This window comes from Triturus cristatus, chromosome 6, assembly GCF_964204655.1.
Source record: "Triturus cristatus chromosome 6, aTriCri1.1, whole genome shotgun sequence".
Lineage (NCBI taxonomy): Eukaryota > Metazoa > Chordata > Amphibia > Caudata > Salamandridae > Triturus > Triturus cristatus.
Window position 1 is genome coordinate 1,477,621,672 of NC_140589.1, and position 21,036 is coordinate 1,477,642,707.

The 21,036-nt window shown below is 45.0% G+C and overlaps 1 protein-coding gene across 4 annotated transcripts in view; it reads right to left on the bottom strand.

Moving 5' to 3' along the window:
• LOC146821570 (uncharacterized) overlaps positions 1-21,036 on the bottom strand; it is a 352,265-nt gene that overhangs the window by 157,765 nt on the left and 173,464 nt on the right. For 3 of the 4 annotated variants that reach the window (XM_085612586.1, XM_085612587.1, XM_085612588.1), the window contains one exon: positions 1,466-1,579. In XM_085612586.1, the coding sequence (XP_085468712.1) occupies positions 1,466-1,504 (39 nt within the window). In that variant the 5' untranslated portion in view covers positions 1,505-1,579. Of the gene's footprint in view, positions 1-1,465; positions 1,580-21,036 lie in introns of those variants that run through there. The other variant, XM_085612589.1, reaches the window with a different exon arrangement.

Below are 21,036 nucleotides of genomic sequence, written 5' to 3' on the forward strand. Positions count from 1 at the left end.
GGCGCCGATTGCTGCGCCTCCAATCTCACTGCCCGTCGATTCCGGAGAGTTTTCTTCGAGCGGAACCGGGCGCAGGCCATACATTTCGACTCATCGTGATCCGGTGAGAAACATTTGTTGCATACCGGGTGGACGTCGATGTGTGGGTCTTTTGCGTGGCATAAAGGACATCTTTTGAAGGGAGTCCTCGATTCCATCGTCGATCGAAGTTCGATGTTCGGACCAAGCGGATCCGAAAAGCTTGAAGAAGGTGCTAAAGCACTAAAGAAAACTGGTCGATACCGAACGGGAACAGTACCGACGAGAACTAAAGGCCTTTTGGACTTAAACTAATTTTCCTAACTTGAGCTAAGATAAGCACATCCGAACCCAATGGCGGAAAAAAACAATCTAAGGATGGAGAGGATGCCCATGCGCACTGTAGTCCAGGGGAGGAGCCACCTATCTCGTGATACTTCGAAGACTCTTCCAGGACAACAATGTGCAATCATTCGGACCCAACACTAGGCGGCGATCTATGCACAGATATGAATTCAGCAGCCCACATGCCTCGAACAAAGGTGTGACTTTTAGGATGACTCTTCTAGTCCTAGGCTTTCTCAAACTAGCTAGACCTGTCAGAAAGGAGGATGAGGGAGAGGAAAGGAAACGTTCATCGATCCCTTCCATTTGCCCAAACAAGTTTATGACTTTTTCCTCGAGCTACAATAATGGCTGCAAGTGAAAATGACCATCCTTTAATGGTGCCAAGGGAATGGCTGTGAGCGATAGACTTGCTGGAGATTCTTAAGTGCAGCTGTTTGTAAGAAAATGTGATTTCCACAACCACCGTCCCAAATTCCTGCCCCTACATCTCCTCTGGGCACATGGACTTACTGGATAAGCCTTATTCCTCTGTTGCCTGGAATTTGGGAATTCCAATCCATGGATCTGTTGACTAAACCCATGCAGCAATTAAAGCTGCAGAAAATAAAGGCAGGAAATTATGTTAAACCATAAACGTATAGAATAACTGCCAGCTTCATTGAAACTGTTGCACTGGTTGCCAGTTCACAGTTAATTGCGTTTAATGCACTAGGTTTGACTCACCAATCTCAAAAACTGCAGTTATTTTGTAAGTTAAGTTAGATACACTGCCAACTTTGCCAGTTTTCTCATTGTCGCCCTATTTCACTTAGTCAAGAAGCATTCCATGAAAAAAGTCAATGCATCTCCTTGCAAAAAGATTTCTTCTGAAGATCTTTTTTTGTAAAGCCTTTCCCCTCAAATCTATTTTGCTTTGAAGATTTTGCGGACTATTATTTTTTTTAAGTTTGCAAAGTTTGTGGTATTGCGGGGGAAACCGTTTGCACACCCCAAATCCAAACAGGTTGCAGCCCATAGAAGCCCATTGAAAGAACTACTGTTAATCCGCTTTATAGCCGATACCACTGTAAAAGGAAAGCCAAAGAAAGTAACATTCTACCTGCTCTGGCGTGCCATCCGGTGTTAATGTGGTTTTCATGCTTCATCTGGTATAGGTGTCATGCCCGCGGGAAATCTCTGGGAACAATGCAATGTATAGTCCATCCTTCCATGTCTGAAAACCAATACAACAATTATTTTTATTTGGTTTGTTTTTCAACATCGATTGACATTCAGAGTATCTTTCACAAAACCTTTTGCAGTCATTGGGTAAGGAGACAATCACAGAAGGCTGGGTTTAAGGTTAGAATTCCTAAATATGTACAGAAACAGCATTGGCGGTAATGTGAGACAGACAGTCCCATTTACAGCCATCAAAAACCCATCAGTAAGATGTATTTTCCAGTATCATAATGTAGGCTGAGAAGTGGTAACATTAGTGTTCCCAGCATACGGCCAGAGAGGTCCACCGGAATGTGGTTGGCACCCACACAGTCGTAACCTGGTGCCAAACACTCCTAATGACTTTTCACACTTTGTCCATTTGACTTTAGTTCTGAAAAACACTGAAATGAGTGTCCAAACTTGATGTGAAAAAAAACCCATACACCCTTTTCAGACATTCACAGGGAAATGTATGATTTGTGAACGTTTCCCTACAAAGCCTACGGATGTCTTGACTCCCAGGGAAAATGTACCTTTATAAAAATCAAAGGTGTAGAACTACTAAATGTACTTTTTTTTAGTGAATCACACATAAAAAACACACACACACACATTATACCATAACTGTATTACCTGTAGTGCATTTCAATCTTTTAAACTTTACATTTCCCCTACAGCCTACGGCTGCATTTATAAACCTCAAAGTATACTAACTTCCTAAAATTAACTCTGAACTTCCTGACTACTCTCCCAATGCACATGCGTCACCAACTGGCAACGCCAACCAAACTTCTCTCAACTCTTCCAAAACTTTGCAGGCCACTGCCAAGCACCTGTCGCCAGTGACAATGTACAGAAATTATGCATGTGCACCTATCTCAACAAAGAAGCCCCGACTTGCACTAATCACCCACACACAGGGCCCCAAAAACTAATGCACTGGGATGAGCGGGTGGAAAAAATAACCACAAACTCTCCCTGCCACCAGTCACCAGGTTACCTGAACCTAAAATGGTGGCAGGGAGCCCAACTGACCCCACTTTAAGTACCTTGGACTACAATTAGGCTACAAATGCAGCCCAACAGAAAATAGCAGTTCCTGGACTGCTCCACCCTCCCAATCAGCCAGGGAGGACACCGCCCTGTGGTCGGCTGCCCTCCAAGCCAAGCACATACATCTGACAACTGTGCTTTGAGAAAAAGGCTGCTTTATTGAAATAGGTGCAGATCACAAACTTTTACCTGGCTAACCACCGTACAAAACTAAAACCTTGATATATATCAAATTAATTAATAAACCTCCTGCCCCCACTCCTAAGGTCCCCTCCACTCATCCCACCCCACAACTATCTAATTTAACTGTAGTGCATTTCAACCTTTTTAGAATTCACATTTCCCTTTTAGCCTACGACTGCATGTATAAACCTCAAAGAAACCAAACTGCCTGAAAGTAACCTTGAAATTCCTATTTATTCCAACGCCAGCCAAACTTCTCTCAATCCTTCAAAACTTCACTGGCCACCCAGAAAAAAGAAGACCTGCCAACTTTTTCTGTCCCTCCCGTCCCCTACTAACTCCCTGCTTATCTCCTAATGTTCAAAGTCCTTGCTCATACTTCCCTCATTTCAAACAGATACAGTTCCATCACGATACGCAACAAATGTACCCCATCTCCTCTGAAAATCTCTGGATTGTAAAAACTGAAATCCCTGTAAAAATGGTCTGTTTTCCTATTCAACTTCCTGTGCCCTGTCAACAGCCAAGGGCTTGCAGGCCCCCTTCCAAATCCTCCTCGCGATGAGCTCTGTCAATAAAACAAAACAACCGGCCCAACAGAGCCTGATCTGTAATAAGTCTATCTTCATCAACCTCATGAGCACTACCCCCCTTTTCTTTCAACAGGTCACTCTCCTCCAAATGGATCACCAATTTATCTGGGCTTCTACTGTCCTCCAACATACCGTTCAGACATTGTAACGATTGTCGCCAACACATGCCCCTTTTTCCTTTCCAAGTAATAGTAAACAGCGGGCGGTCAAAACCTAGAGTGGCCGAAGCCCCTCTGATCCGCTTGTCTATCCACCCATTTGATAAAAAAGTGGCCCAGCACACAAATGGCCACATCTTCCACTGCCGGACCCGCCACCGCACCTGCAATAAACATAATGGCAGTAAAAGTTTTTTAAAACATTTCCCGCAGCGCTTCCCCAATCTCCCAAACCCCACACTTAGCACCTGCATCAGTCAGAGGACCAGCGTCCCAACCGCATGATACCATTGCGTGCCCAACCTCAGAAACCCACCTCTGTGGCCACCCCAAAGCGGAAGGAGTGTGTCCCAAAATCTGCATCCGAAGACCCAGCGCTACCATCGCTTTGTAAAGAACCAATAACAGCTGATATGAAGTGAACTTAGCCCCGACTGGTGCCTGAAAACCAATCCGCTGCCGCTACTGCTCCCGTAGCATGCAGCCTAACGCTAATCCCAAACCAGTAGACACTGCACTGGTGCGTCCACTGAGTGTACCACTATGCCTCTCCCTTGTCCCCTTTGATCAGTTTTGGAGCTAATAACCCACATTTACAATCTTCCCTCCCCCCGATTGATGTTCTCAACCAAACACCCAAGCCAGTCCCTTGCCACACAGTAATTCTGAGACTCGGAAGGCACCAAAACAATCTATGACAGTAGGCAGAGAACATGCAAGCATCCAGTGCCCCCCTGCCCACCTCCAGCAACCGTCGCAAAACCATACAAAACAAATTCCAAGCTAACAGCTTTCTAATCCCCCATCCTGTGCCCTAAATCACACGCCGAGGGAGTGTACCCCCACAACAGTTTCCCAAAGGCAATTTCAGACAATTTACAGGTAATGGTGACCCGCGACAGGCCTTTTTTTGTTAAGTCCAGTATAAACGAAATCATGTCTTCCGCCTACAACCAACCCTCTCCCTGAGCTGCGGCCCTGACGCTAAGAATTCCATCCATGCCTGACTGTAAGCTCTCCTTGTTGGCTCCACTAGAGACCCTACCACCAGTAGCACCATCCTGTGTTTCCGATCGACCACAACTTCTCCGAGATGGGCCTTAGGAATCTGTTGGCATCCTTGTTCAACCCACAGAATCCTCCCACTGTGAATGAGACAAAGCACCCGAAATGTCATTGTCCACCCCCAGCACATGCTGCACCCTGAAAGAAATCCTGTGTCTCAAGCATGCCATCACAAAAATCTGCAGCAACTTCAAAACCTGGGCGTCCCTGGCTGACTGCCTGTTAACGACCTCCATCAGCAACATATTGTCGTACCGGAACAGCATTCTCCTTTGTGCCAGCTCCGTTCCCCACAAGGTAACCGTCACCACTAGAGGGAACAATTCCAAAAACACAATGCTCCTGCCCCCGCCTCTCCACTGTTCCGGCTATGATTCCGTACACCACCTACCCTGCCAATACAAACCAAACGAGGACTCCTCCACAAGAAGCAGGGAGCAACACTCACACGGGCTGCCCTGCACCTACTATGTACATCATACTTTTTTTATGAAATCCTTGAATTGTAGTCTTGTCTATTATGATGAGCGCCACAGTCCCAAGCTTGCAAAAGTGACACTCTCGCACTTGAGAGACAACGTCTGAAGTTGGGACATTATCGCTGCACCCAGGTTAATTTCAAACTAGTGCTGTCCCTATTCCCCAATACACCAACGATATTCTGAATCTTGTCTGAATTTAAACAATCACAGGCGTAACAGTCAAAGTTTGAGCTTTGAGAAAGTCGTCTACACGACGAAACACGTGTCGGCTGTCTGCATCCAAGCTCCAACTACGTGTCAACAATATCAAGAATTTGTTTCATTTTGTATTCACGTTTGGACTATATCATTCTGTCCATTCTTCCTTGATGTTTTATTAAAATTCAATTTAACTAACAACAGAGTAAGTCTGAAACTACCTTGATGCTGTGCTCTGTGGTATATTATTGATTATGGAAGTATATGGAAAATCTATTTTTCCTATACAGAGTAACACTGCTTTGGTGGCACAGTGTTTTCATTGAGCATGCTTTTACATTAACTATCAAATAATTGCAAACATAACGGAGGTGCGGACCATTCTTCTATTACCACTGCCACCTGTTTCTAGTGCGACACACCAAAACCCAACCCACCCGCTGCATCTGAGAATATCTGCACATCCCAGTCTATATTATTCCACCTTGTAAAAGGAATCCCTCTGAAAGACCGTAGCAAGAAATGTAAAGATCCTCCTTTACCCCTTCCTACAGCCTCACATGATGATGCAGCAGCAAGCAATCTGAAAGTGCAAGACCCAGCCTCCTGCAGAATGTTATCCCTGCCCTAACCACCTTGCTTGCGAAATTGAGATGACCCAACAACACCTGAATCTCACACATTTTCACCTTGTCCCTTGACAGCATGCCAGACAACAATTATAGCATTGTCTTCTTTTTATCCTGTGGCAATCTCTCTGTCATTGTTTGTGAATCTATCTCAATGCCTAGAAAAGTCAATGCTGTTCTCGGGCTCGCAGTTTTCTATGAAGCCAAAGGAACCCCTATGTCGCCCATGAGCTCTTGGAATCTTATCAGTAGCTCCTGGCACTCTGCCGAGCCGGGCGCACCCATAAAAGAAAAATCGTCCAGATAGCACCAGCTCATGGCCAGTATGCCATGAGAACAACCACAGCAAATACGAGCTGAAGCATTCAAACAATGCACACGATATGGAGCACCCTATCAGCAGTGCCTTGTCCACATACCACTTCCTTTCAAAGTGCAAGTCCAGTAGCTGAAAGTCATCTGGATGTACCATAAGCAGCCAAAATGCTGATTTGATATCACACTTCGCCATCAATGCTCCTGGCCTGCCATCACCACCAATGACATGGCCACCTCCACCAAAGAATGTGCCACCAATGCCACTTCGTCTGAGATGAAATTGTTCACTGACCTCCACCCCTTCAGTAAGAACAAGTGCTGTATGAGCCAAAAAGGACCCTGTTCTTTTTTAGGGACCCCCCCTATTGGTGACTCAATCAAATGCCATAGGCCAGTCATCAAAAGGGCCTGCTATACTGCCTCCCAACACCTTTTTCACCAGTTTATTCCATACTGCCTGCTTCTTTTCTTTGGCGGACCACAGATTGCCTGTCCACCGCTAAACCGAAGGACCCTCGTACCCCAGACGAAAACCCCAACAAAAAACATCCCGTAGTACCCACACTTCTTCCTGCCAGTCATAAAACCCTAGCCAGTACTCCAACCTATCAAGTTTATCCAGAGTATGAGCCCTTTGCCCCAGATCCCTGGGTTCCCCTGCCCCCTGCTACCAAATGACTGTTGTTGGTGTTGTGACCCTGCCGAGTAGCGTGTGGCTGTCAGTACCTGGCTGACTGCACCTGGCACCCACTTCCACCACCAAAACATTGGATAAGGGGGTGCCTACCTGAGCCCTTGGGAGAACTCATGGTGAAACGCACAGTATTTCCAAGTACACATCCCCTTGTTGAAGTCCCAACATGTGGCCCCGGTCCCTGTTTGGCCTTTGGATGGCACCCCCACCACTTCCCCTGGGTGAGGCGGCCCTGAAAGGGGCGGTAAACTATCTGCAATCCACAAGCAGTAAAAATAGTTTTTCTCAAATTTTGCCCATGGTATATTGCCAAAGGTCCAAATTCAGTTCTCCCCACTTAGTTTCAGGGTCCCAAGCGGCCCCAAGCCAGTTGGACCCTGAATCCCTCAGTATATTGGCACCAAGCATATCCTCCCCCCGTGATTTGGGCCTTCCTTACGATCTCCATGTACTTATACATGGTCATGCAACGCTCTGGAAACTTCTTGCAGTACGCGTTGGCATAATTTTAGAATGCTGCAGTTCAGTTTTCAATTGTCAGTGTGACTTTGGTTTTTTTGGCTAGCTCGTACTCCTCCTCCTTTGACCCTAAGTGGTCCCAACCATATACCTGTCCGCCTGACCAACCGTCTCTCCTTACCTCGAGCTTCTTTCCCCGTGTGTCCCAGCCTGTGTCGACCTCGCCCACCCCATGCTGTCCCTCCAACCTCCCACCCTCCTCCAACCCCTGATCCTCTACCCCACTCCTCCCCCCTCCACTCCAACATATTCGCAACTAGCATAGACGCAGGCCCTTGCCTTGCTCTGTCCACCTACCCCTCGTGTCTGCAAGCATATCCTGTGAACCCCCCTTTTCGGACCCTAACCGGTCGTCCCATCTCCTCACCTTCTCCCCCCATGGTTCTCCTGCTGCCCATTTTGCCTGAAGCCTTTGGGGGGCAATTTGAAGCCACCCCCATTTTTCCAGTAGTAAGTCCCATGTAGAGGCCGCTGAAGACTCTCCCAGGGCGCCACATGGTGCGGTGTGGGCAGCAGCTCAGCATCAACATTCTCCCGTCTGTAATGCTGGGGCGGTCCTTGATAGATTGCACTGTGGTACCTGCTCCTATTTTCCTAAACATTATACCAAACAGGATGCATCAAACTGTAGCATTAAATGGCCTTAACCTCCAGAGTATGCCATGGGCTCTGCCCCAAAAGACTACTAACAAAATGGAACATTTATATATATTAGAATGTTCCAAAAAAGCAATAGGGTGTCAACCCAACCCAATCCTGTGAAAACACCGTAAGAAAATAAAACAGATACACAGACACATAACATAGCAAAATTAAATTTATAGACTTGAATATTTTCAAAACCATAGAGTGAAGATCTTGGAGTGGCTTCGAGGGCATGCTGCTTAATACAGCAACAGCTGGATGTTTCAGGATGAATCCTCATATGATGACTCATCATGGGCAGGGTATGCCAGCCTTCTCCTCCCTTCATCTCTGGTCACTCAGCACTTTGAATTTCCACCAGTCAACCTAATCTTTGATCAGGTATTGGGGATTGCCATCGAACAAAGTCCTGAATCAAAGAAAACCTGCAACTTATCCAGATTGAGCACTGCGGTTTATGGAGGCAGGACTGCAACTGTTCTTCTGCTACAGAAGCTGCCTTGAGGTGACAAGCAGCAAGTTTCCTGATAAACAGTGATCAGTCTACTTGAAAGCCTGAAACGTTATTACAAGCTGAAAACTAAAGAACCACCTTTCCCAAAAAATCAGCATTGTTTATAAGAAAATGGAGGGACGGTAAGGGTCCCTCAGGGAATTCTACTGTATACCTCATAAAGTATCTCCTGAAGTAGAAAAAAGAGATAAGCGAGTGAATATCTCACAATTCACACACATCATTCTTAGTAACAAAACCGCTGGCTGCTTTTTCTGCTCAGAAATAATACATTGGGATGCGGTGATTGATGCAGAGTGAGCCAATAGATGATGAGAACATTGCCCACACTCTTAGCTTTCGAGACAAATAATACGCTTTTGGAAACATCTTCTTAAGTTAACAAACGTTTCTAAATTTGCCATCAACCAAGATGGCTAGAGAAGACTCACTTGCACAAATATTTAGCAAAATATAGAGTTCAGTCCTGTTGGAGAACTTTCGCTTAGTACAAGTATGGAGGGTGAGAGGAAAGGGATCTTTCTCCCACAGGATCCCCAGACGATTCTTATTGTGGGTGCCATGTAGAGCTCCCAAGAACACCTTCTAATTCAACATTATCATGGGGATATGAGGCATCATCAAACTTTTGTTAGGGCTGCTCTGAGCAAATTGGGAATGTGACCAGACACAGATGTAGCCATGTTGAGCTCTGCTGTGATACTGATGCACTGAACTCAGGTGTGGCATCTGTGGTGCCACCATAGTTGTACTGCGGAGGGAAACTCAGCTTTATGGCTGGGAGTACAGTATGTCACTGCATAATGATGACTCAGCGCTAATTGGCTAAAAATGGTAAAGGAAGACAGAAATGACCACGTATAGTGGACCTTTAAGACACAAATAGTTGTGTGAAGGCTAGAGTTTCCCTTCAAGAGCAGGAACTCCTAATCCTTGCAGTAACAGTGGCTTTGTGTATTTCAGGAAGACAAAAAAAAATCTGCTTCTCATTAAGCTCCCCACAAAGAGGCCAGCTTCCTTTGTTTGCTTGTATTGCTAGCAGACTGCTATGTGAAGCATTTTACCTCAATGTAAAAACAAGCATTGGCATAGCCAATAGGTCTCGCCTTTTGGACCTTATAAGTGTTTAGCTATGCAACAGTTGCATAACTAAATACTTATAAGGTCCCAAAAGCAAGACCTATTGGCTATGCAAAGCGGCCCTGCGGCCCGAAAGTGAAAGCGATCGCGATCAAACATCAAAGCGGCCGCGCGCCCGCGAAAGTGAAAGTAATCGCGGCAAAGCGCGGCGCGCGCGCCCGCGCACATGCACTGTAGCTCTAGGCTGGCCTGGTAGCACTTTTTGGAGCCCTCTCAATAAGTCTCGCCTGACCCAGCGCATGCGCTGGGTCAGGCGAGACCTAACGAACCTTGGATTTTACAAGAGGGAATTGTTCTGAGATACGCAGGAATTTAACCAAGCCAGTGAGCGGCCTGACCGATCATAACTCATTTTTAGGTCTCGCTGAGACAGCGAAAGCTGTCTCTTTGAGACATTTTGTAAGTGAGTTTTTGAAAGTGCTTCCCCTGGCATAGAGCTACAGTGCACGAGGCGTGCACGCGCGCAAAGCAGCCATATGGCTTTACGTGCTCTCCCTCGTAGCCCCTCTCCGCCCCCTTCCCTGCTGCTATTTCACACCAGTTTATCAGAAGTCGTGCTTCTCTCCCCCACCCCCCCACCTTCGCGTCTCGCGCGTCCAATGCTTGTTTAAACTTAAAGCGCGAGGCGCGCGTGTGGCCAATGCTTGTTATATTCACCGTGCTTCATGTTTTGGACAGCACGGTGCTAGCAATGCTTGTATTTTAGCAGACGCGCCGTCAGCTTCATGGTGTGTTTTGAATTTTTTCCTTTCCATATTGAGCCAACCCTCACCCTCCCTTACTCTGTCCACTCTGCCTCCGCAGGAACTCGCGCTTCTCTCCCCCCCCCCCCCCCACCATTGCGTCTCGCGCGTCCAATGCTTGTTTCGTGTAGCCCTCCCGCCTTGCTGGTTCTCAGGGGCCCATGCTCTGTCTTCAGGTCGGCCGGGTGAATACTGCTCTTTGAACCTGCCGCTGACCAGTAAAAGCCCTGTGAGTTGTTTACATTTATTTTTGCTTTTTTTTTTATATAGCGCAAGCTCGATCACCAGATATTGGAGCGCTTTACATGCATAAATTAGAGAAGAACACGTACATTTATGGTAGGTGTGCGGAGATTAATTTATTCATGACGTCGGAATGGGCGGAGTCAAGGCTGCTCTTGTTACTTCTGTGACTCCGGTAACGGTTGCCGCTTGCTTTTCTTCCTTTCTCCCGTCTTTGCTCCGCTATTCATGTCTTCTTATTTGGCTATGGTTCGCCAGTTGCTCCACTCTCCCCCTCCTCCTCCTGTGACAGTCTGCCATCTCCTGGATGCTTCCCTGCCTCTTCTCTATAGGGGGGATGCATCTCATCTGACGGGACACATGGCCATGCAATGCTTGCGATGGGCAGTGACCTGGAGGTACAGCTGTGCTGAGGGAGGGTGGGCTCCTCCTCCGATCCACCTCTCACTGGTGCCAGGGTATTGGGGGGGATCCAGGGAGTTAGGACTGGGAACCCTTGTTGCGAGCATCTCCGTAGTGCATCCAGTGTGTGCATTTTCCCTCAAGTGGTGAAATGGAATAAAACGTGCATGATGCCTTTTACTGTGCTATACTGGACACCTACCTTATCTCTTTACATTTTAATTTTCGAGTACTTGTAAACTTTTTTAAACTGATGTTGTTACTCCTGAACAGCTAAACTGGAGAACACAGGCTTTAAAAATGTGTTTTTGCTTTATGGGGGTAAGGAATACACTAAACAAATGTAGTCTATTAACCCTTACTAGACCGCGGCATACTTATAGCGCACCCTTCTCTTGTTCTTACTCCGCGCTGTAGTAATTGGCATGCATTTTAGCGACCTTGCACAAAACGTTCTAGAGTCAGTGAAAAGATTTCACAAATCTGTGTCAGCTGCACTTCAGGACAGTTTAGCTCAGGCTGGGTGATTGTTGCTTCAGTCGGGAGCCCAGCGGTTGGTTTATGGGTCTGTGGCACCCACGTGCAATGAATGCACTTACCCAGGGGCATCACCCGTCGTGCGCCGCAATTACTGGGCAGCAAGATCTTCCCGGCAGTAGCACTGTCACAGGCACTTAACTCTAACCCCTTCAAAGGAACCAAACCCCCGCCTCTCGGAAGGATGCCATCCTAAAACAAACACTGATTAAAAGTGTGCACAATAAAAACCCAGTGCCGTACACGTGCACTTTTATTCTACTGTCACTTCGTGTCTCTTGTCGCCACGGTACACAGACATGCAGTATGTCTCACAGCTCACACTGGTGTAAATGGGGAACATCAGTGAGACAGCACAGTAATAGGAGACAGACCTCAACCTAATGCACCACAGACCCTCTTCCGCTCGCGCTTCTTCTTCACGCTGTGTGCCATAATGAAGGGCACGTCATTAGCACATTATACAAACAAGGATTGTACCCCAGCCAGTGATACAGCAACAATCTGCTTAGATATAGCGCCAAATCTAGCACCTGACACATGACCACTGTCTATTCAACTTACCCTGCCTCTCCTTCCTCTTCTCAATTTAATTCCAGCGTGAACCAATATGAGTTTTCTATCCTGTGAGATGTGTCTTTGTACATCCAATGGGAGAAATGGGCATGTGGGATGTAGAGGCCTTGAGGATTTTTTACACTTGATTAAGGTGACCTGCGGGGGGCTGGTGATCTCTGTTCAGGGGAGGGAGTGCAGCGCAGCATAGGTCTGAAGTCTCAAATCTTAACTGCATCAGCTGTTCGTGGCAGAGCAAAATGGACATGGTTGATGTAAAAAAACAAGAGATTTGTGATAAGGTTAGCATTGGAATTTTGTGGATGGGGTGTTTACCGCTACACCATGAACTTGTCACTGCCTAGGTAAGGTGACTCCGAGATGCAGTGCTCCAGTGTTGCTCTTGTCATTTACAATGTACTGTTTTTAGGTTCGTTACATTGGGTAAACTGGAGTGAGCTAAGACTTCAACTCCCAGAATGCATTTTTTGAATGGAGATCCAAGATTGGAGCAATGTGTTATATGGTGTAATGGAGCCATCTGATACCCTTATACAGAGGGGGGCTAGTGTGGCTGCTGCATTAGGATTTAGGGCTGCAAGGTGGGAAGGGCACGCAGTCTTCTGGCTGGAAAGAGCATGAGTTTTCACTCCCTTCTTAAGGTTGATCGACAAGTCAGTGGTTTAAACTACGAAGCTGGCTGGAAAATGGGATAACTACGGTGTTGATTCATGGAAGCTGCAGCCTAAAGCTGGTGTTGGCTCTAAATAACAAAGGGCTGCTGGCTCTTAAGGGCATGGTCTCTGCTGGCTCGTAGAGCATTGAGGTTTTCAAGATAGGAAGAGCACAATGCTGAACACAGCCTGCCCCCTCCCTCCAATAATATCCATTATGAGGCGCTGCAGTCGGTTTCAATGGAGAATTAAGCATTGATATCGGCATAGAGGCCCAAACATTATTTTACCCACCTTTTTGTTGGGGCTGACGTGAACAAGGGCCACATATCATACTGTTTTAATGATTATATTATCTTAGCGAGGAAAAAAGCATTCTTCATTCAAGAAAAATGATTTGTGGGCAGCATTATCAGCAGTGGGCAGATCACATCCTCCCTGCATCTCTGTTCTTGTAATGCTTTTACTTAAAGCGATGCCATTCTTTTTGGTTATTCATTTCTATAGACCTCTTAGTGAAGGATTGACTGAGTTTCAGCAATTGTATTACAGAGGCAGCATCAGCCTTATTTTTTAGTTTTCAAACTGCCTGTGTATGAAAGCTTGCAAAACTCGAGTGTATTTAAAATGTGGCAGCATGCTTGTGGCTGAGTTGAATTGAAAGGATCCTATCAACTTTAGGCTCCTATCTCTTCATTGGCTTTCACTTCTAGGCTGTATTGATTGTAAGAAATCCACAGAATAATTGTATTAATTAGCTCTGTACTGCAGCCAGAAAATGCCACGGAAATTGCAGAGATAGGAACAGTTGTTTAAAGAAATTGTCATATGTGGTGAAGGGACACATCCGAGTGCCTGCCTAGCGCGGCACAGAGATGGCTGAAAGGATTTCGAGACCCTTAATACTATCTGCTGGGAGTACTTGGCTAGTGCATTTACTGTGTGTGGGTGACTTGGCTACAGGAATACCCTAGTTAAAATGGTATACGTTTGCTAGAAATAATAGTTAAGTAGTGAGTGATGTCAGTGAGATTGTGTCTAGGTACAAAATTAGATTTATTGAGCAAAATCTGCAGAATAGCTTCCTATTTTTTTTTTTTCACACAGGCCTTAATGAAAGCTATTCTTAAATCAGGTTTCATCTTGAGAAACTACAGTGTGACTGAACTATAAGAACCAATTTGGGCTGATGTTATTTTCTAGGAGGACCTGGGTGAAGGAGTATCTGTATCTGCATAAATTAAGTCATGTATTCAATTACACAAGGAAAGCAGTACACCCTAAAAGAAGTGCTTAGAAAAATCTGGCTGCTGGGTCCTGCACAGGCTACTGCCCTTTTTTATGAAAACTATATGGAGGTGAGGTTAAACAGGGAAGGGCCTTAATCTTCAAAACTAATCTCAATTTGTGTAGGATCCAAATGAACAAATCAATAACTACAAAATGCAGCTAGAATTAATGTATTCTGTAAGCCAAATGTGCAAATCTAAGCCATATGAAAATTATAAATGAAAAGGTTTGCTGCAAAAAATCATATATTATCATAAGGACCCTATATTTTTGTGCATCTGTTTGAGAGCTCACAACACTAATTCCATTGGCTCTTTGGCATGTCGGTTTCCAGGATATTAATTTTCTCCAGTCCGAATATCTTAGGAGTACAAAAAACAGGCAGTTCTGCACATTTTGAAATTAAAATATCAAAAATGAAATTGCTAAGTGTTGCAGGGATTGGAAGTTCCTCTATCACCCTGCAAGGTTGACTGAAGATGAGGGAGCCCTGTAATAGTCACTTTTAGAAAGACATTCTCTATTTTGTAAACAGGGAGTATCGGTCGGTTCTCCCTGAAAAAAGTTAGTATTCCCTTTTAATAGCCACAGCATCCAATGTGGAGCCTGTACATATTTTAGAGCTCAACGACAGCTGATATGCATCCAATCATTTTAGGGTGCTGAGTTCTATATGAAAGTAACATTTAAACAAATAGTGGGTCCCACGAAAACAACACACATTCTGATTACTTTTTCATCCTGTACACTCTGTCTATGTGCCATGCAAAAAGGGCCCTAATATACAGTAGGAACTTCTACCTAGAGTGGAAACTTGCCCATTCAAGAACTCATGCCTATAACAAAACCATTGTATGCCTGGCTTTAGAGCCAGCCAAAGAAACAAGCATTTGCAATGCAATAGGTCTCGCAATTATGCAAGTTTGAGCCATTGACATTGCAAATAACAATGCCTTTTATTTTTGTTTTACTTTTTAAAACGTAGATAAAAGGCATTGTCATTTACAATGCCACTAGCTTAAACTCTCGTAAATGCGAGACCTATTGCATTGAAAATGCTTGTTACTTCCTCTCCTGAGTACACAGCCATGTAAAACTCATTATTTCCCTCTGGCGATGAAGAAACAGGCCCAGGGCTACCACTCCACACAACGGGGCGCCAAATAACAGCTTTGCCAGCCTGTCAGTCACTGGCCCGTTCCACACACTGACAAGCCAAGTTCAACACCCAATGCACAGGAGGCAGGTCAAACACGGGACTGCCTTCCACAAGGCAGTTTTGGACCCGTTCTGGATTCATATTTTAGGCACTTTCGTCGACTGCATTGTCAGTTAAATTATGTTTCAACTTGTTCCACTCTGAAGAAGCAACATTTGAAAAACTATACCTACGAGCATAAAGCGTTTTCATGCAAAATCACTATAGACAAAGATGAGGGGAGGTCTCTTTGCCACGCAACGTTATTATAAAGCTATACCTAACAGCATAAACAATTTTCATGCAAAATCACTATAGACAAAGATGAGGCTGAGGTCTCTTGTCCACGCAAAGTTTTTACAACAATGAGAATCAACAACGAAATGCATAAACTGCAACAAATGCATCTTCAGCAAAATGTTAACATTATATGGGCACACTCGTCTGTCGAGAGCAACCCATTCTTGCCAGCACCAACCTATGTAGTCCCAGTTTGGGCACAGTCTCGAAAGATAGAGTCCATACTGTTTTTGGCATAGGTGATTGTTATATCTTATGTTTATTGTATATTTTCCCTTCCCCATGTTCCTGTACGTTTTAGCAATTGGACTTGGTTCTGCCCTCTTCATCATAACCCCCCCCCCCTTCTCCTCCCTAAGGGGCAAATTAACAACGGCCAGCGATAATTATCGCTGGCCGTGCTTAGCGATAATTATATTATCGCAGGCTACCTCTGGTATTTATCGCCCTGGTAGCGCGTTATTAACAACGCGTTCCTCCAGGGCGATAAAAATTCCAGAGATAGCGAGGTTATCGCCCTATTGCAGGGAACATCGCTGGTTTTCCAGCGATGTTCCCTGCAAAAGGGCGATAATCTTGCTGATACGACCCACAGGGTCTTATCAGCATAATCCACCCCCTATGTTAGGGATGGCTAAGTCAGGATTTTAGTAGACGTTTGGTTTTGGAAAAAACTGCAGTTTTCGCCAAAATCTAATGTGTGCTAAAATCATGTGGGCTGCCTTGTAAATATCGCGATGTAAACATCAGTGATATTTGCAAGGTAGTCCATCTTGGGTATGCCCAGTAACGCCCACTTTGCATCTCATTGGAGATGCAAAGTGAGGTGTTGGGAAAAAGGGTGCTTACTTCTTTACCTTTCACCTGCTCCGTTATTCTGCTGTGTGAAAGTTCTTCATGAGGCCTGCACAGCCTCCCTCACCGCGTGGCACCTCTATTGCTTTCTTGAGGGTGCTTGTTGCGGAGCAGCTGCAGCTTGCCGAACTGTGTCACTGAGGGAATTCTTGTTTTTGCCACTCCCTTGTTGGTGAACCGTTCCTTTGCCATTTCAGCATTGAGAGTGCCCGGTACCCGCTTCTCCTCTCAGCAAGCCTACCCGGGCTTCCTCTCATCGACGTGTGGCGTGGGAGCTCGTCTCCGCCTTTCGGTGCCCGCACTTCTTTGCAGCAAGCCTGACCTGGCTTCATCTCTTTGACGTGCGGCGTGTCATTCTCCTGTGCAAGGGGGGGTGATCACCTCTCTCCAGACTACCGCTTCTATTCCTGAGGAGCGCTATCGACCGTCCTCTTCCTCTCCGCAGCGTCCCTTCAGCAACTATTTCCTGGGTGTAACCGTATCTGAAGGCAGCATAATTGGGTGGATCTTCCTTCTGCCGGACTGTCGCTGCTTGCTGACGGGCACAGCTGTTCCTCATTAATGTCAGCCGTCCCTCCCTGCTTCTGTCAGGGGTTTCACTGAGGCGGCCTAATTGGACGAATCTTCCTTCTGCCGGTCTGTTGCTGCTAGCTGACGGGCACAGCTGCTCCTCATTATTTTGACAGCTGCACTTCCCTGCCACCGTCAGGGGCTTCATGTGCCTGTCTACACTTTTGGCACTCATCTGCTTCTACCTGCCAGCACGCGTATCAGAGACACGCACTCCACATTTTGCAAAGCATTAGCGTGCCTCTTCACGGTGACACGCACACCCTTCTGCTGGTACTATTATTCGCCTGATTGCCGCAATCCACATTTTCTAGTGCTTGGCGTGTCCATTCATTGTGATGCGCACACCTTATTTTGATCTAATATTAAAACGTATATCTCCACGGTGACGCGCACACCATATCTTCTCTCTTGCATCACAGTTCGCCCACATTGCGTGTTACCTTCGGTGACACGCACACCACATATTGCACCAAGTTCCTCTCTCTACTGCCTCAATTGTATGCATGTAATTTACGGTGGCACGCACACCAATCTTTATCATAATCTTTCATCAGCTGTCTGGTGTCTAAGATCACACCTGGTTTACGTGCAATTTCTTGTTATCTATTTTTGCATTATAGGTGTGACTTATATACCTGTATTCATTTCCATGGTATCTCATATTATGATGGCAGCAGCTAGCATGTCCCAAACTGCTCCTTTCCTAAATGAATTTTTGGAGCCCAACATTCCATGGAAGGAGTGGGAAAACATTTCTGAATCCTACTTAATTGCTATTGGTTGAGAAAAGTTTAGCACTACTAGAAAACAGCACATATTACTCCACAGTTTAGGTCCGCATGGCAGGAAGATCTTTGAGTCTTTACCTGAACCAGAATCCGTCTAAGGAGATAGCGACTCTGATGAGGAAGAGGAGGATGCTTACAAATCTACCCTGCTAAAACTACGAATTCACCTTGGAGACAAAGGGAACATTGTACTTGAGCGGCATAACTTCTTCAGCAGGGTGCAAGGCAAACAAGTATCTGTTTCAACTTATGTGGCAGTGCTTAGAGGATTGAGCAAGTTATGTGAGTTTCAAGAACTGAATGATTCGCTTATAAGAGACCAACTAGTGCGATGCACTAACAATAATAAGATTCAAGAGAAACTTTTGCATAAACAACCGAATCTTCAGGAAGCCATTGTGATTGCTAAATTGATTGAACACACTGCCATATGTTTGAAAGAAACCAGATCCCCAAATTCTAGTGAATAAGATTCTGAAATAACAGAATTAGGAACTGATCTAGCCGTATGCAAGATAAAGAATGATAAAAGGCCTACCCATTTGAGCGATACAGAAAATTTCAAGCTTAAGTGCTTCCGTTGTGGAAGTAGCAACCACTTAGACAATAATCCTAATTGTCAAGCTAAGACAGTTGTGTGTAGAAGGTGTAACAAAAGAGGTTATCTGGCAAGGGTATGCAAAAGCTTCTCAAAGAAAGGGTTTGGAAGTGAATCTAATCCTCCAAAAGAGAAATTCCAAGTAAAACAAATTGTATTACAAGTCAAGGAAAGTACAGAAAACCAACTAAAATATCCTGTGTGTGAAGTTCATTTAGAAGGCAACGTAGTCAAAATGTTTACAGACTCATGTTCACCATTTACGTTACTGAACTACTCTGACTATAAGTCCATAGGTCAAGTTAACAAATATGAGTTACTCCCAGCTGATATCTCTCCCAGTGGGTACAATAGAGATCCTATCCCTATGAAAGGCATGATTAAAACTCTCATATCCGTTAAAGGCCGCACTACTGTTGGCAAGGTATACATAGTGGAAGAGGGATCTAATCTCCTCGGGTGAAAACACCAAAAGGAATTGGGAATCAAGCTTGATGCCAATAATCCAGAGAAAGTCCTTGATGTGAACCAATCTAATGCCAGTGAGTACATAGTTGATGAGTTCCCAAAGGTTTTCTCCAGTAAGTTGGGATTACTTAAAGACTTTCAACATAAAATCAAAATTAAGCCTAACGCCAAACCTACTATACATAAAACCAGGCCGATACCTCATCTTATGTGGGATCCTTTAAAGAAAGAACTCAATAGGCTTAAGGACTTAGGCATCATTCAACCCATAGATTGCTCAGACTGGGTAGCACCCATCGTCATTGCAAATAAAAATCAGTCGGAAGACATTAGGCTCTGTGTTGATTTATGTGCTCTTAATGCCAGCATATGGGTGGAGAGACATTCCTTACCACGCATCCATGAGATGTTAAGCACGATGGGGGAGGCAACATGTTTTAGTGTCTTGGACCTCTCTATGGCTTACCATAAAGTAGGATTGCACCCAGAGTCTAGACATTTAACAGCTTTCACCACACCTATGGGCACATTCATGTTTCGCCGCATGCCATTTGGACTCGCTTCAACTGCTGCTGTTTTTCAAAAAATGATGCAGCAAATACTTGAAGGGGTACAGAATACACTCTGTTTCCAAGATGATGTTTTGATCTATGGTGCCAATACTGATGAACACGAAAAAATCCTAAAGGAAGTACTCTTTAGGTTAAAAAATGCAGGATTAACTCTTAAAAGAGAGAAATACCACTTAGGTGTTAATACAGTAGAATATTTAGGTCATAGTATTTCTAAAGATGGTTTTAAACCCAAAATTTGCCTCTTATAAGCCGTTAAAGATGCACCTGCTCCAGAAAATAAGGAAGAGCTTAAGTCCTTCCTGGGACTAGCCGAGTACATGGCAAAGTACGTGAAGAATTTTGCCCACATGACCTCTGATCTTAGAGATCTGGTAAAGAATTATGCATGTTACCAATGGATGGAGGATCACCAAACTTTCTTCATAAAAATAAAAGACTCTATCCTTGCTGCTCCTTATTTGTGCAACTTTAAACCTAGTCGCAAAACATTTCTGACTACAGATGGCAGTAACAAAGGATTGGGAGCCACACTTTCCCATATGATAGAAGGTAAAGAGAAAATTGTGGCTTTTGCATCGCGCACGTCACCTAGTCCGAGAAAAACTACTGTGTTGTGGAAAGAGAAGCCCTTGCCTGTTTTTGGGCTGTCAGACATTTAAAGTTCTTCCTATGGGGCATACAGTTCTGCATACGCACTGACCATAAACCACTGATATTCATGTTCAATCCCAAAGGCTCATCTTGCAGTACCCCTCGCATTGCCATGTGGATGTTAGGGTTAGAAAGCTTTTGTTTCAGAGTGGAGTATGTTCCAGGCAACTTGAATTCCGCAGCAGATTTCCTCTCCAGAGCACCATTGAACAAGGAAGAACAATTCAAGACTATAGAATACCCCATTCTACAAGTCCATTATATAACCATCTCGCCTCAAGAATGGGATGAATGCATGATCAAAGATGAAACCATACAACAACTCCGAATATACACTTTACAGGAGTGGCCCACTTCGAAAACATCTGTTTCTGATGCTAATCGAGCTTTCGAGAGAATGAATAGGATGATTAAGGGGTGTATTCAGTTAGCATGCACCAACATGATTCCTGTTGAACAAGCCATTCAAGAAATGCTGTGGGCTTAACACACCACTCCGAACCAGACCACAGGGGTTTCACCGTTCTCAGCCCTTAAGGGGAGGAAACCGTGCACCAAATTTTTCCCTAATTGGTTGGGAGGAGGTGTTGGGGTACAGGTCAATACTGAAGTCAATAGTTTTAAAATCACTGCACATCAAGCCAAATACAAGTCATATTACGATACCAAACATGGCACTAAAATTCCTCAATGGGTGGTTGGTGACTGGGTATGTGTCAAGAGTCCCAGATTGGGGGATAGTGTTTCCAAATTTTCCAAACCCAAGCAGATTGTAGCAACTATTAGTCAGAAAAGTAATCCCCTTTGGATAACTTAAAACATCATA